The sequence below is a fragment of the Solanum pennellii genome, chromosome 12, assembly GCF_001406875.1.
Source record: "Solanum pennellii chromosome 12, SPENNV200".
In the NCBI taxonomy this organism is placed as follows: domain Eukaryota; kingdom Viridiplantae; phylum Streptophyta; class Magnoliopsida; order Solanales; family Solanaceae; genus Solanum; species Solanum pennellii.
The window spans coordinates 10169945-10188453 of NC_028648.1; the positions used below are offsets into that span (position 1 = coordinate 10169945).

Genomic DNA, 18509 nt, shown 5'->3' on the forward strand with positions numbered 1-18509 from the left:
GACCCTGGTTTATGGGTTTGCGGAAATTTAACTGAGATATTAGACTGTAAACTTAATTATTATTATTATAATATTAATTTAAAATTGATATATTAATAAACTTTAAATTTTGTCTTTTTATTTAAAATAAAAATTGTTTGCCGGCTTAATAAAAAAGCAATTTTGTAATAATTTAAACTTGCATTTGTGTCACATTTGACCCACTACTTTTGCTAATACCTGTCTAACAATAGTTGTTTACTATTAACTTAGCACACACCTTAATAATAATAAATAATAGGGTGATAATTACTATAATACCCTTTAAATATATGAAATTTTATGCTTTTGAAAATGCATAGATATTGAATATATTTAACATCGAAGATAAAATAGACTCAAAAAGTACATTATCTCTAGATTTTCCAAATTGGATAAGTATTGTTAAATAATTATTTTTAATATAGTGAAGAAGTAAAGATGGACGGAGGGAGAGGAAGTATTTACATAGCACAAGGTACCCAACAAATTTGAAGTGAAGAAATTAATATTTACTGCATTTTTTCAAGAATCAAATGACTCAATCAAAACAATGATAGTAAATAAGTAAATTATAAAACTCAAGCAACAACAACAACAAAAGAAAAACGCAACACAAGCTAAGTATATATACTTGAGAGAAGATAAGAGAAATACTTTTATTGTGAATCTTTTTTTACTTCATGCACCCGTTACACATGAAAACATTCTATGACTTGTGAATCTCACAAGTTGTTTATCCTTTTGAGTATAATAAACACTCTTTTCCGATGCGCGAACTGACTGAGTACGTCGATATTCTGGATAATTCTCATTCCCATGATCATAATTTTTACGATTAGCATATTCTGGATAAAAATCTTCAATATTATTAATAACGTTAGTTTCTGAGGAGAGGGATTCGTATTTGCGAAGAATTTTGTTCCTTTTGAAGGTCTTGCATACTAATGGAATTAGACCTTCCATGACTATACAAGATTTGGAACTTGTTGACAGAGAATTTGGAGAAGAGAAATTGTATTACTTGTTGTCTAGAGTTTAAAATATGATGTATGTTGGGTTTGGTTTGGTGGGTGAGTATATATGATGTAAAGTTTTCTTTCTTCAAATAAATAAATATCTCTATTTTTTTAGCATTCTTTTCACTCAAAACATATTGGTCGGCACACGTAAATGTTTGTTTGACTTGAGTGAGAGAAAATCCAAAAGTTGGGTTTTCACGTGGGATTTTTGGTATTCTCTTTCTTTCTACTACCAATGGTTTAGTTTGATTTAATATTTTAATACTGTAATTTTAAATTTAGTTTGATTTAATATTTTAATGCTGTAATTTTAAATTAAAATTATTTTAAATGTATCAACATTTCATTTAATGTAGTAACATTAAACATGATTAAAAGCTAATTAAAATATTGTCAAAAAAGAAAAAGATCATTCTTTTTAAAATAGAATAAAATAGGTCATTCTTTTTTAAATGGCCTTTTAAAAACATTTTTCATAATATTTTTTCTAATAGTCAAAGAATATGAACTTTGAGAAACATTTTGAAACATATTTTATTGGGCAAATTACAGAAATTACGTACTTTTAAGGCAAAATTATAATTTATTCCTTAAAAGTTTATAATTTAAAAATTCCTCAAAATGGATACAATAATATAAGTGCTGATACATTAATCTAATGCCCGAATACATTAATCTAATACACGAGATACACTAATCTGATGCGCGAGGTACATTTTATACATGATACACTAATCTGATGCGTGAGATATATTATTTTGATGCGCGAGATACACTAATCCAATGCGCAAGACACACTAATCTGATTCGCGAGGTACATTATTTCGATGCGAAAGACACATTAATCTGATGTGCGAGGTACATTTTATACATGATACACTAATTTGATGCGCGAGATTTCATTAATGTGATGCGCGAGATACATTAATATGATGTGCGAAATAAATTAATGTGATTCGCGAAAATGAGGAATTTTAGAAATTTGTAAAACTTATAGGGAATAATGGTAAGTAAAGTCTAAGGTGAGATTTCCGTAATTAATTCATATTTTATTTATATCATATTTTAGAAAACTTTGTAATTATAGTATTTTTATATAGTTTTAAATATTTAAATTTTAATCTTAACATATCGAATTAATCTAATGTAATTTAACTTTAAAAAATAATTCAATTAACTCTCGAGAAGTAAAACTTGACAACTATTTCGAAATAAAGGAATTATTATTTAGTGTGAGATGAATATAATCAACTTGACACTCAAAAAGTAAAACGTTACAACTATTTTAAAATGAAAGGGAGTATTATTTAGTATGAGATGCATGTATTGCATAAAAATCAAGAGTATGTCAAATATTTATGATGATAGAAGTGACAAATTCAATCAAAGTGACTTGTGAGTGAATACTCAAAAAAGAAAGAGTTATTTTTATTTATATAAAATTAAGTTAGGTGAATTTACTAAATAATTTCATATAACTGAGTGATCATTTGAAAAATTACTCACACTTTCAATTATATGATGGTCTTATATTTAATTTAATGAATTTAACTTCTACATAAAATAAATAAATAAAACTATCAAATCATTTCTGGGCTATTTCTTCTAAAGACCAGTCAATAAAAGCACTTTAATCCACATTTTTCTTGTCCTGCTGGTTTCTGTCATATTGCACTATATAATAATTAAATTGCCACTCATGAACAAATAAGGTATTGACTAGTGGAAAAACATTTCATTTTACATGAAATAAGAGGCAACGCATAAAATTCTAGAATATGTGACAAAGTATAACAACCTCCCAATAATCTTATTATTTAATACTTTCTTTATTTTAAAAAATGATTCATATTTCTTTTTGGCATATTACTTTTCATTTTTGACAAAATTTTAAATTTAATTTTTAGATGATATGCTTAAATCACAAAATTAAACATATCATAACTTTAATTTAAAATTATAGTTTATAAATTTAAAATTTTATTTTTATTTTCTTAAATTTTGAGCCAAGTCAAATTAAATTTTTTTTTCTTACGATAGAATAATAAAATAGAATCAAAACAGTCGACTTTAACTACTCTATTGTTGAATTTATTTTAAATAACTTGTTGATTATTCTTCCTTGTATTTTATTAATTAAGTAGAATTAACAATTATATCTGTCTTTTATTGACTTGGTTCTGTATTGTACTAGCCATCTTTTTCAAGGCCGGCTGAGGGCCACAACAATTATTTGACAACTTAATTTTTAGGAAACTCACTTTTTCCTAAGAATGAGTTTATATGTACTATTTTTAAAAAAAAAAAAAAAGATAAAAAATCTATGTACTATTAAATTTGAAAAGAAATTTTTTTAGGCAAAGCAAAATCAATATTTACTTTTTAATATGGGTACCTTGTTAATAATTGGAAAAATGAAACAACGTTTAGATAATTATATTGTTTTTATATATAAAATTCTTGAAACCTGCATTAGATTTGCCTTAATTGATTTATTATTAATATAAAATATTATAATCTGACTAGTTTACCTTTTTTGATATATTTACTTTATTAATTTTATTAATCAAGATATTAAAGTTAAAACCTAAATCGATAGAAATTGTGAACAACATCTTGAATTCTTCACCATATAGACAAAATAATTGTTGTATAAATATTTTGATTTGTCATTAACACTTCGATGCAAAGATATTAGGAAAGACAGAATGAGAATGCTCATTGAGAGGTTTATTAATATTTATACATTTGTATTCAAATTACATGGTAAATTTATATTAGGTGTCTTAGGAGATGCTTTTTATTTATAAGAAAATCAATGACAAAACTCGTAATTTTAAAAAAAGATTTGTGGTTACCTTTTTGTTACCTCATTTATATCCTGAATACTTCCTACGTCTAAAAAAGAATAACCTAATTTAACTTGAATGAAGTTTAAGAAAAGAAAGAATTTTTTTTAATTTTGTGATTCTAAATTAAAGTTATGTTAAATGTACCAAATGTCTTTTAATCTTGTGGTCTTAAACATATCACGTGAAAAATTAAAATTAAATAATTATCAAAATAAAAGAATCATTCTTTTTTTGAACATACTAAAAAAGAAACAAATTATTTTTTAAACAGAGATAGAGAGAGTAATAACTAACACGGATCCACATTTTTTTGTGTTTTCTTAAACTTTTCCTTCATTGTTCTTGTTCTCTTATTTTTAGATCTTCTCAAGTATAATCAAATTTTATGCATTTTACAAAATTAATGTTGTCTATTGTCTACTTACAAAAAGTTTAAAATTTATTGGGAAAATGCACAAGTACCCCTCAACTTATGACCGAAATTTTAGAGACACTTATATTTAAGGTCCTATTACCCCTGAAGTTGTATTATAAGTAATTTTCTACTTCTTTTCGGCTTACGTGACACTAGCTTGAAAAAAAAGTCAACCAGCGTTGGACCCACAAGATAGTGTCAAGTAGGCCAAAGAGGGGTTGAAAATTATTAATAAAATAAGTTAAGGAAGTAATGGAACCTTAGTATAGTATAAGTATGTCTTTGAAATTTCAGGCATAGGTTGAGAAGGTACTTGTTTATTATCCCAAATTTATTTTAGGTATCTGTAGAGTCCAATTTTTCTAAATGAAACTCTTCTTCTAGTGATAATATAATGGAAAAGAAAACGTGAAGCAAAGCATTCTTTATGCTTCAAAATTTTCTTCTCGTGGTTGAAAGACAATTTAACACTAAGGTAAGAAAAATCATATCTGATTTCGAGTTAGAAAGAAGTGATATATAACGATAAATTTCTTCAATTCGAAGGGAATCATCCACCAAACTTCTTGTGTTTTTATCCCACAACAAAATGGTGAGTTGAGAGGAAGCATAAAACACCTCTTGTAAATATCTAGAGCTCCATCTACAAAGACATGCCAATGCTCACCAGAAGTTCCAAACACAAGATATAAGATTTTGTCACAATTTCAATATCTGCGGAGTTGCACTAAGAGAATGTGAATAATGAACTCTCCAAACACTTCATCAGATGAAGACAGCGAGTATTTATAGGGTATAATTTATAGCAACAACAAGCAGTACTTGAACTTAGAAGAGCAACATTGCTTCTAAGAATCGATACAAATAATACAGATGAAGAATCAAATGTGATACAACTGAGTATTACAACTATGGGTCCAGTCAGAATCTGCAGATGAAACTAAACCACCACCTTCAGTCTGTATGGACTCTGCACATGGATTAGCTTCTGGAAGAGGAGACCTTAACTTTCCATTCCGAGAAAGCTCGTGTTTGTGCTCTACAAATTCAGGAGACTGAGAACCACTCTCAGGTAAAAGATTATTTTCTCCATGGGGGCTAGATTCAACACCAACATTTGTCTTTACGTCAGTGTAACAGTAGCCCCCATTCTCATCATCTGATAAACATCTGCAGCAATCTAAATCATCAATCTTAAGAGTCTGACTCACCATCCCATCTCTCCATGAGATTCTCATTTGAGATTGTGATATATTTTCTAATGAGGAGTCAGACACCCAAGAAGAACTATTAAACTTAAAATGCAGATTAGGCGGATCTAAAGCTGACGGTTGAGTCATAGGTGATAAACTTGTTTTGTGAAGAAAATCTGCCACTGAGTCAAGTTCATCCCCAACGTTGTCTCGATGATCACCTGGGCGTAACCATGAAAAGCCACCACACTTGCCTGAGCTCAAATCTGATTTGGGGGTTTGAATAACATTCCCACTGCTCAAAGAAGCCGTTGAGCACGGAGAATTTTCTCTAACAAGACTGCACGAACATTTCCACTCATCCGGGACTTCCACATCATGACAACAAGATATATCCAGGGGATAAGATGGAAACAAAGTCCTCCCCATCTCGTCAGACGATGGACATTTAAGTTTAGTACTTTCAGGAGAGACCAAAACAATCCGAGCTTTTGCTCTGTTATGTACTGAATCAGAAGTACTCCCAGAACATATTGAAGTTGAATACGGCAACTCAGACGTGGCAGATCCATTCAACATCCTAAACTCGTTAACAGATTCACCCTCACAACAGACGTCATTATTCTCACGGCAAGGAGATAAAAGCCAATGCATAGAAGCCAATGCAGGCAAAGGAATCAAAGAATCTCTTCTAGACTTGTTAAGTACCTCATTCCTTCCAGCCCCCTCACAGTTCCTATCCTCTGAGCCACTGGCTTTTTCGCAATCTGACGAATCAATTAAGTTTCCTATAGTGAGAACACCTCTAGGCCTACACTTCCTTTTATCAGTAACACCAGAGAGAACATGACCAGCAGCATAACAAGGTGTTGCAGCTGAAAACAACCCAGTGGATAGCCCACATTGTATTTCAGGTGACACTGAAGCCTCAATGGGAGGTGTTTTTGTAGTATTACTAGTAGTATTTGAGTTCTCTACATTACAAGTATGATCTAAAGTTTCACAATCAATACCAGAACCAGATGCTAATTTACCAAGAGGTGTACAACTCTCAAAACTAGTCAAATTACAATCAAAATCAAAAAGCTGAATTTTCTCACCTGAGCCATTACCTTCCACCTTTTGCTTCAAAATCTTGGGTTTAACCCCCAATCTAACCGACCCATATGACGATTTCTTCACAGGATTGCTCAGATTTGACTTTCGGGAGATGGGTTTCTTCCCAGATAGGAAAGGTGGGTTCTTTTTGGGTTTTTGCGTAATGGGTCTTGGTAAATCATTCTCGTTGGTGGATTTAGATCTCAAACATGTAGATTTAGGCACTGGATTTGAAATTTTCGAAGAAACTTTCGGTGTTTTATGGAAATGCGTTCTGGAAGAAGAAGATGAAGAAGCAGACGAAGAAGAAGAAGAAGAAGAAGAGATGAGAAAAGGAAGACGACCTCGAGGGGCTTCAATGGTGCTACTCTTACTTTTACATCTGGGAATAACATTCAGATCTTGCAAAGGGCTTCTCTTTTCATAACTCCATTTCTTATCCTTGAGCTTTTTCTCCATTTTTTTGATTTTGCAGCAATGAAAATAGCTGATTATCGTGTATATTGCGATGCGTATGAACTAGTAAGGTAGGGCAAAAGATTGCAATGGCTGCGGTTCTCTGTATGGCTATGAAAAATGGTGGATTTTCAAACTCAGAAAAAGAGGATTTATTCTTTTCTGTAACGTCTACTATGTTTTTGTCAGTTTGTGACCACTGCCTTTTGGACTGGCCCATAAATTTCCTGGGCTGGACTCCATATTCTATAGTAAAAATTTAAGAAATCCCATAGCGTAATTCAATAATTATATTCTGTCCCGACAAATTTAGTATTTACAAAAAATTCCTTAAATTTGTTGAGCCGTGATACTTTAGACTCTAGTGATACATGGTAAATGATACATGGTAATTTTAAACTGTTGAGAAAAAAAAGGGGAAAAAAAGGTACAGTTAATGTTGTTAATAAAACAGCTAAATTTACGGTAACATATCATTAATCAACATAAAATCAGCACTTAATTGGATATTAATTTCAAATTTTGAAAAACAAAGATTATATCATCTATTTTGAAAACAATTTTTTTGAACAATCTGTTAAATTTCGAACTACAGTAATTTTATTGTTGTTACAGTGGATTTTTCAAGATGAATACTTCGATTTTGATGAGACATTCCGAAATTTTGGGTGAACGAATTGCAGTATGAAAGTTACAAAATCGACGGAATCGTTGTTGGAGATTCAATTTCGTTTTCTAATCTCAAAGCAGCAATATACACACTGATTCTATATGTATCATCAAGTACAGTTGATGACGCATTTATTAAACTTAGTGAATGATACATTATAACAATTTTCAAAACATGTATCAGTACATCAACTAAACAACTAATACCTTACTGATACATGATATCAGTTTTCAGAAATTCATACTATATGCAAAACATGTGATACATATCTACTACATGTATCAGTGAATTGACTAAAACACTGTACACACTGATTCTATATGTATCATCAAGCACAGTTGATGATACATATAGACTATGATGTAATAGAACAATTAACAAAAACAAAAAAGAGAAGAAAAGACGAACTGATGATGGATTAATAATAAAAAGATGCTGGGTTAAGACGATTACAGATTAAGAAGAAAAAGATGATGGATTAAGAATAAAAAGAAGAAACCAATAAATTCTGGTGGGTTAAGAAGAAGGAAGATGATTATGGAAAAAAAGGAAGTGAAACTTGATGGAGTAAGAAAAACGGGAGAAGTTAAGAGTTGTCCTGATTTTTGAAATTTGAAATTTTTTGAATTTTGAAATTCAAAATTTCAAAATTAGTTCTTTATTTAAAATTAATAATTCAAAATAAAAAAACTGATTTGGTTGAGTGTTTAAATGGAGAAAATTCAAAATCCAAAAACTGATTTAAAAGGTTGAGTGTTTTAATGGAGAAAAAATAGGCATTAAAATGGGTAATTGTGTATTATAGGAGAGAGAATGTAATGTATCTAAAACTTACACTAAAATTAAAAAAGAAGGGAATTATGTAATATTTAAAAAAAGAAGGGAAAATTAGAGAATATAAAATTTATAGTTGTGTATTTAAGTTATTTTTCCTATTCTATATTTATTGTAAAAAAGACAATTTTCACATATAACAAATAAAAAATTTATATTTATATGTTATAGCAAAGTTTGTATAATTGCGTTTCATAGCAAACATAGAAATTGTATAATTCGTTATACATATACAGTTGAAGCAAATTGTATAAAACAAAGTGTATAAAACAAGAAAGAGAAAGATACTTGGGCAGAAAACTGTATAAAAACGAAGTGTTTAAAAGGAATTGTATTATTATAAGTGTATAGAACGATTATATACAATTTGAATTTGTATAAAATGAGAAAGAGAGAAAGACAAAAGAGACTTGATAAGGAATATACAATTGAATCGAATTGTATAAAACGAGAAAGAGAGAAGTTAGATACAATTTGAAAATTGTATAAAACGAGAAAGAGAGAAAGGCAAAAGAAATTGGGCAGGGGAGTATTTATTGTATAATTATAAGTGTATAAGACGAAAATATATGTATTTGCATGTGTATATACAATTTTCTCACGCTTTATACAAACAGAAACGCAATTTATACATTTCGCTTCTGTTTGTATAAGTGACAAAGGCGAGGGTGGCGAGCGAGATTTGGGAGAGTGGCGAGCGAGATCTGGAAGAGGGGAGAGAGGGGAACAAAAATATATGTATTTATACAATTTTCTCTGTTTTATACAATTAGAAACAATTTTTATACACTTGTGTTTGTATAAAAAGTGAGAAAGCGAGCGAGAGATTGAAGAGAGTGGCAAGCGAGATATTCGGTAGAGAGGTGTTTGGCAATTTTTTGCAAATGTTTGCATGGAGCACAATTAAATCAAACCCTAGCTACTCCATTTATTTTAGGTTATTAGTTTGCTATTATATATAATTTTCCCTTGTAAAAATTAGGCAAATCACATAGTATAACAGATAATTATTTTTTATTTCTATTCTTTCAATAATTATTAAAAATTTCTTTTTTTTAGCATTTTTTGGATACATAATATTGTAGACAGATATTTTAATTATTAACAATTGATACTTAAATTATTAAGTTGTTGTTATTAGTTTAAGCATTACATAAGGAATTAATAGAAATTAATTGATTCCCACAAAACACGTGTATGTTTCTTTCTTCAACCAATTAGTCATAAACCTCTAACTGAATTATAATTTTGAAATTTTAAATTGTGAAATCTTCTTCCCGTTCTTGGAAAAAACATTAAAAGTTTGATTCAAACAATTTTGGAACGCAATTTTGTGAAGATTCGAAATGAATAATTTGATCTGTTAAGGCATTTTGGATCATGGAAAAGTGATGATAGATACGAGCGATACAGAAGTGATGTGACAGTTGTTGGAGAAAATATTTCATTCGTAAATCTTATTTCAACAATTGCAGCTGAATTGAGTATTGATGAATTGAAAAAAAAAACATCGAGATCAGATACATTGTTGATGGTAATTTGTCTCCATTATGTATTCGGAATGATATGGTGGTGAAATTGTAGATAGGAATGAAGAAACATGAGGTAGAATTCGGTATATATTCACTATGCATTGATACATCGGATAAAAGTGATGAAGAAATACAAATTTTTGATGCAATAACCGGTGAAATTGTGTGTATTGAAGGTGAAAAAAGGAACGCAAACATGTACTTTCTTCCCAAAAGATTCTTGATGCTTGCTTTTTAGAAGTACTTTTCTGCTTCATGTTTAATAATTCTCAAATTAGATACTTTATGAAGTACTTTTAGGTTACTATTTTATGATGTGATAAATGAAAAATGTTATGTTTTCAGTTCTGGTTACATTTTTTGATTCTTAATTTTTGATAAGTTAGTTTGGTATATATTATTGTGTGTCTGATACTTAATTGTTTGTAAATTTTGTATTGGATAGAATAATAGTATCAATACTTGTGATGTGTGTCAAAATAAAAAGAGACGACATGTAAAAAAGGTATCATTTGAAGCAACGATATATCATATACATAATATCTTTTTTTGAAATTTTGTATCTATTAATAATAAAGTATCGGGTATTCTGCAATTGAAAAAAATGATATTGATACTCAATATAAATAATAAGCTTTAATATGATATATAAAAATGTAAAATTGTACTTGATACATAATTCTAACTATTATAAATCAGTCAAATTGATACTTAATAGAAACAATAAGCTTTAATATGATACATAAAAATGTAAAATTATACTTGATACATAATTCTAACTACAAATTATAAATCGGTCAAATTAATACTTAATAGAAACAATAAACCAACTGATGAAACATTATGTGTTTACCTCGAAAGGTAAATAAGTATTTTTCAAAGATTCAATGGTTCCATTACCAGATAAGAAATTGTCTTGCCATCTCGATACAAAAGAATGTTTTGACGGCCACGAAAAGAAAAAAAACTCAAGTGATAAGCCAACTACGAGCAGAAATCGTTGTGAACATTATAGACATGAAAGTCACAACACGCAATCTTGTACTTTCTTACCCAAAGTAAAGTGATACATTTTTTCTTAGAAAAATACATTCAACTTCCAATATAGTGAAGTGTTACAGTTAAATATTAATAAATAGAAATTCGTTCAACTTTGTGTACATTTCTGCTGGAAAATAATTTAATCACACTGTTAAACTATTATATTTAAATCTGATAAAATATTTATAATGTATATATATATATATATATATATATATATATATAATGTATATGATACATCATGATTTTGAAGGGATTGTATTTACTGTAACTTTATGTTAAGTATCACATATAAAAGGAAAGATAAAATAGTATATTTGATACATTAATTTATGTAATTGGAGATGTTGAAATATACATTGTCGTGGTTAGATATAAAGTGTATCTTTAACTTAATAAATAACTGTGTGATACTTAAATTTATAAAACTTATTTGTATCAGATAATTTTTAAAAGTATCATATTTTGTATTGTATACCACAATCACTATAATTATAACCAAAAAATAAAGAAAAATATACATACCGGGATCAAAATTAAAATACATTAAAATTTAATTTAAAATAACAAAATATTTTAGAGAAATAACCAATTATCCAGAAACCAACCTCCTAAGATTGTTAATCCTAGATCATTTTCTTCAAAGATAACACAACACATAGCAAATGCAACAATTCTATCCTTTTTTGGAGGTCTTCCACATTCCTTTAAAAGATGAAGTTTCATCCTTCTTCGATTTTGTCTTCTAAATATTATCATTCTTCATAATTAATGGATCCTACAAGCTTTTGGATCTATTTTCAGCCCAATCATCATCATCGGAATCATAATGAGTTGAATAGATCTATTTCATGAAAGTTCTCATCATCAAAACAAAATACACAAGGTATCATACTAAAAAGATGGAGTAGAATTCATATGTATAAGAAAATTGTAAATTAAAAACATTATTTTTTTAATGAAAAAAACGAAATCTGAAGAATTGAAAATAAAAAATTGATGAAGAAATAGTTCTACCTCTTTAGGAACTTGAAATTGATGAACTTGAGAGAGAATAGATTTGAAATTAAAAAATTGAGTGATTGATGTAACTGTTGATATATGAGAGTGATTTTAGGTGTAAAAATAGGAACAAAAACGTTGAATTGGAACGGATATAAATAATGTATCTGGTAAATGAGAAAAAAGGAGAAAAAAAGGGATTTTTGAAATATTTTAAAAAGGTATGGAATTTTAGAAATTATGGAAAGAAAGATTGTGTAGTTAGGTAATTTTTTCATATTTATATGGGAAAGATTGTGAATTAATTTCCTTAACGTATACTAAATCAACATTATATATTATATTGGTATATAATGTACTAAATTAATATATTCTGTGTTGGTATCATTAAGGTTTTTTGTTCTGAAATTTCAATGATACCACAACAATATACATATACTCTTATAGTATCACTCTTATAGAATCAATGACTAGTGAGTAATTTCTGAACAAAAAACCTTAATGATACCAATACAATATATATATATATATTGTATAATAATTTAGTACTCCCTCCATCCGGAATTATTTGTCAGGTTAAGATGATACACACCCCTCAAGAAAAATTTAATACAATGTGTAAGTTGACTAATATACCCTACAATTAATTAGGAAGTAGTACCTACTTTCTCTTCATTAATTAACTTTTCGATGGGATAAAGATAAAAGAATGTCAAAAGTCCATCTAGACTCTACATTACTCCATGAAAGTTTTTACTGCTTTTTCGTGGATTACTTTTTTCATTTTTCAAATTTAGAATGTGAAAACTTAAAATTTCCCACCAAATTTAACATTATAAAAGAATACATGATATTTGAAAATATGAATATCAGATAAAAGTTATCAAATTTCATTATTTCAAATATTTTTAAATACGTCTGTTGAACTTGATAATGATAATGGCGTTAGAAAATAATTGTAAGAGCTGCTGAAATTTTAAATTGAGTATGGTGTTCATGTTTTTTAATTTTTTGAATCCTTGATTTTGGTATACAGAGAGAAGAGTGGATGTTATGTTGTTTTGTTAAAGGCTATTGAAATTTCTTTTTGTTCTTTATTTGAGTATTGCCATGTGACCTCTTAATGTTTATAATGAAATATATGTACTACTCTAATGACTCTTCAAAAACTGCACTTAAAATGGTTGACATTTTATTGGAAACGGTAAAAGCAACCTTTTATAAATTAAAGTGGTCTAAAATGAAACAATTGTTAAGGATAAAATTGAAAAAAGGGGTTAATTATTTGTTGATTGTTTAAATTGACATTAATCTTAGACAGCTATTTTTAGTATACCTACGACTGCCAAACATTTCCGAGCGGAGGGAGTACTCCCTATGTCCCAATTTATGTGACTTATTTTCCCTTTTTAGTCAGTCTAAAAAAGAATGACACATTTTTATGTTAAGTAAAATTTAACTATAAATGTTTATTTTATCCTTAGTGAAATGATTTACGGTCACACAAATTTTTATCATTCATTTTGGACCACAAGTTTGAAAAGTCTTTATTTCTTTCTTAAACTTTGTATCGAGTCAAAGTACCTCACATAAAATGGGACGGAGAGAGTATTAGTTAAGCAAAATAATCAATCATAATAATATCAATACATTATATTATACTGATTTAATATAGAAAATTATCAGTTTTAATGAATTGGCATGGATTGTAATGTCTTTTAGAGAACGAGTATTTTTTGAATTACTTTGGATTGGAGTATAAACATGCATTTATTTTGAGTTTTATGACCCAATGTAGGTTTTTTTTTTCAAAAAACAATATGATGAAATTTCATAAATAACTATAGCTTAGCTCATAATTATTATTCAGTCCCTTGATTTCAATTGAGTGACTTGTTTTTAGTTGACACAATGTTTAAAAAAGTAAAGAAGAATTTTTATCCCTGTAGTCTAAATTGAATGTATATCAAATGCACCAAAATGTTCTTTAATCTTGTGATCTTAAACATGTTGGAATATTTAAATTGAATAAATCTTGAAATGAAGGGGTTGTTTTTTCTAAATGTACTAAAAAGAAAAATAAGTCAAACAAATAAAAATGGAGGGAGTATTAATAGTTCTAGATTATCTAAATATGATTTATAGCAATTGTTTTGAAATTTGTTGTATTAGCTACTGATATAGTTTTCTTAAATTGTATCGTATCATTGGTACTATTTTCTAAAATTTGCATTGTATCACTAATAAAATAATTTGTTATGTATTTGTGATACAATAATTATTGTGTCTGTTGGCTAAATTCAATTGGATAGACTTTTTATTCATTCAATATAGTTGTATCAACACTTGTATGCATCATTTATGCACGTTCTTGAATGCAAACATTTTTTATTTTGATTATAATTAAGTAAATGTATCATTATTGATTGTTGAAATACAAATATGTTTGAAATAATGATACAAATGCATCATCATAAAAAATCAGTCTAACATAGTTGTATCAACATATACAATTTTTGTTGATTGTTAAAACAAGGGTACTATCTAACATGTTATCAAAGAGTCAAATTATTAATAGTGATATTCTGATCAAAAACTCGTATTTAATAATGTTGATGTTGTATCGAATTGAAAGTAGTAGGTGGTGTATTTTGTTGTGGTTATTAGATGTAATTATTTTCGGGTTGATATTGTTGTCAAGGTTGTGGTACGGAGGAGGTACAATATTACTTGTGAGGTTGCTATGTTGTGCGAACTGGCGCAACCTTACAAGTAATCAGTATGATGAACAAATGCTTCAGTTGTTTGAGAAACAAAGAAACAGTATTGTAAGTGATAAATTGGAGCATTACAAGGAATTAGAGAAGGAGATGTCATTTGCCACCATTGAGGAAGCTACCAAGGTAATGAACTATTATGTTATACTTAGTAGACGTGGATTGAAGATGGAAAAAACTGATCCTAGCAGGGCTATGTATGTTTGTCAAGTTGGATGCCCTTTTAAATGTAATCTTTCAGGGGATAAAAAAGGGACTTCTGAGTTTAGTATCATAAATTTGATAAGTGAACATACTTGTTTTCCATGCTATAAAATTCGAGGGTTGATTTGAAGATATTAGCTCATTACTTTAAAAGTAAATTACAGAGAGATCGTAAGTACACTGTGAAGAAAATGAGATAAGAATTATCAATTAATTTTAATCTGAATGTTATAAAATTCAAGCTAAAGAGGACTAAGGTGATTATATTTGAAAAACTAGATGGGAGTTTCAAGGATGACTTTAACAAACTTGAAACATATAGGACTGAATTAAAAAATTCTAATTCAAAAACTGACGTTGAAATAAATATCTCAAAAGATGCTTTTGAGCAAGGTATAAGAAAGTTCTTGAGGATGTACATATGTTTTAATGAATTAAAGGTAGGTTGAAAATGTAGATTAAGACCACTCATTGGTTTGGATGATACTTTCTTGAAGGATAGGATCAAAGGCTAATTGTAGGTTGTTGTGCGACAAAATTTTATGAATAAATTCTACATGTCATGGTTTGTGGAGATTTTGAAGAGGTCTTTGGACCTTAAAATGGAAGTGGAGTGGCTTTTATTTTTGACTATCAAAAGGATTATCATTTTTAAACATATTTCATTATATATATATTTTTTGACTTATTTTCTGTTTTTATCCTGCCCTCTACTTTATTGTTATATTTTTTTACACTTCAATTTTGGATATTTGAAAACTGAAATTGTTGGATCTGTTTCAATTTTTGGGATTGCTAAATAGCTTTGTATTTCGTTTATTACAAGTAAGAGTTAACATTATTTTGTTTGATAGACAAAAGGTTTGAATAAAATTTTTTAAAAAAGGGAAGGGCAAAGAAAAATTTGGTGAGACATCAACTGGAACACAATAATTTGGCCATGCCTCAAGACGCAACTGAAACTGAATTTGGTACGCAACTATCTCAACAATCAGCCTTTCAAACTCAATTTGATACTCAACAGTTAACAACTTATGGACTTGATATTGGTGATGATGAAGACCCAATATTGAGGCCAAAAATTATCTATGAAGTTGATACATTATTGACCATAAGAAAGAGTAGAATGATACAATCAACTGGTGGTAGAAGAATTCAATTCATCAGAGATGCAAATGGGGTGTCAATTCCAACAAACTTGCCTTATTCACCACAAAGATAACTTGGCGAGGAAAGAAAGCTGTTACATGAAATCAGTTACAAAATTACGCGAGAGAAAAACGTATCAAGATGATATCAAGAAATGGGCAAGGGGGACCAACCCCCAATTCTTTTGAAATATGAAAATCGTTTTCTTTTTCTTTTGTGATACCTAGACATTTTAAAGTTTAAAGTGGTTGACATATGATTGTTATCATTATAAATAGTTTAATCTTAAAATGACAATTACCTATTTTTGTAATAGGATGACAAATGATGCTAGATTTGTTGAAATATTAGGTTATGTAGTATGTTGATATTGAAGTTTCATGTCAAGTTCAAACTTTCAGTTTTCTTCAATGTACATTTGTTTGAGCAAGTATGTAATAAAATGGAATCTGGTGTTGTACAACAATGTCTTATTTCTATTTGAAACCTTAAATAATGCCACTTTTGGTTATGTTTTTTTTTAAAATTATGGCGATTTGGTCTAAGAAATTTGAACTCGAGGAGTTAAAATCATGTTTGTTTTCGCATGTTACCATGCTAGTGTGCAACTGTGTCACATGCCCCCTTTGATTGATAAGTTATTTGTGTTATTTGCAGCTTGTCAACTATCAAAAAACTTGTTGATAAATAATTGGCTTTAAAGGCTCATCTGTGCTGGAAAAATTGACTGACAAAGTACCAGAACAACAAAGTTACATTGAGAATTACTTTCAGTGGTTGGCAATGTATCGAAATAATAAAAATAATCAATAAAATTATATTAATAATTACTTGCCAAAGTACCTAACTTATAACAGAAATTATAAATAACATAGGCACTAAACTATAGCCAAAATTAACATTACATGATACTAAATTCATATATATGCCAAACAAAAAGTCAAAGTTTCCTAATAAAACATGTCACTAGAGCAACAAGCAAACCAAACAAACACAAGATGATCAATCTATATCACACCACATTTTTCCTCTACCGCTCTATTGTTAGTACATTCAATAGCAGTACAAACTTCAAAATCAACCACCTACTCGATCAACATGTTCTTTTCACATTAAGGATATTCATTTTTTCATTCAATAGTTGCACCATCATTAGCAACACTAACTTCAGAATGAGCTATCTTCTCGTTAAATAATTTCTCTCAATATCACAAGCATCTAATTTTGTTTTTGATCGCTTATGATATTCGTAGCTCTTGGTGTGTGTGTGTGTGTGGGGGGGGGGTGTTTCATCATCCCATTCCCAAAAATTTACATGACTGGTTCTGTCCAAATATCACAAATTATTTGTGACAACCGGGGAGCAACCCCTAGAAGTAACCGGCGTCATCAACCTCGAAGAGGACTAAGACTAATCTCTTAGCTTTCGCATTACATTTTATAGGTTAAATTGTGGAAAATTTAAATCTTTTCATCTATTTCTACATTGAGGTTCACATAGACCTCTCTCTTACACATAATATATACATAGGGAGTTTACATAGACTCCTCGCATATGAAGCACTACATAGGCTTCTACTTTTATTTCACATACATAATATATAAAGATATTCTAATAAGAAGTCCAGGATAAGTATCACATATAAACCATCTAAGTCGAATACAATATTCGGGCATAACCCTTACTTCATTATAACAAAGCCTACATATAGGCATATACAACAACCGTCTTCAAATAAAAAAGGAAAAAATTTAAATGTCTTTAAACTAGAACAACATCAGTAGCTAGATAGTGACATCGTCCTCGGAAGGTGAGGACCTACCGAACTTAGAGAATGAGAATCCAAGTTATCTTAAAAAGACCCTTATAGAAGCTCAATGGCTGGAACCTACATAAATGTAGAAACTTAGAAATATGGGTTAGTACACACTTGTACTAAGTATGGAAATATGTACATAAAACATTTGAAATCATGCTAAAGAGGACATTTGTTCAAAACCTTGCTAAGTTACTTTGAAAAGCCTTATGCACAATCAAGAACACTTATGATCCAATAATCACATATTCCTTAAGACAAAGTCATATGCAACACAAGATCAACATCATCAAGTATAACCAAGTCAACATGTACCATAGAATAATTGAGTACATAACCAAACCAACTTCAACATCACGATATAACCACAAAACATATATAAGATGTTCATAACATTACAACATATACAAGACCCTTACTCATAACCTA

The 18509-nt window shown here is 29.0% G+C and overlaps 1 protein-coding gene across 1 annotated transcript; it reads right to left on the reverse strand.

The window, feature by feature from the left end:
- Positions 1-5045: 5045 nt before the first annotated feature.
- Positions 5046-7233, reverse strand: LOC107005674. The gene has a single exon (XM_015204317.2). The coding sequence runs from the start codon at positions 7055-7057 to the stop codon at positions 5189-5191; it is 1869 nt and encodes a 622-aa protein (XP_015059803.1). The 5' UTR covers positions 7058-7233; the 3' UTR covers positions 5046-5188.
- Positions 7234-18509: the final 11276 nt, after the last annotated feature.

What these genes read in the sequence shown, in the direction of transcription:
- LOC107005674 (XM_015204317.2), bottom strand. Translation starts at nt 7,057, where the DNA reads ATGGAGAAAAAGCTCAAGGATAAGAAATGGAGTTATGAAAAGAGAAGC.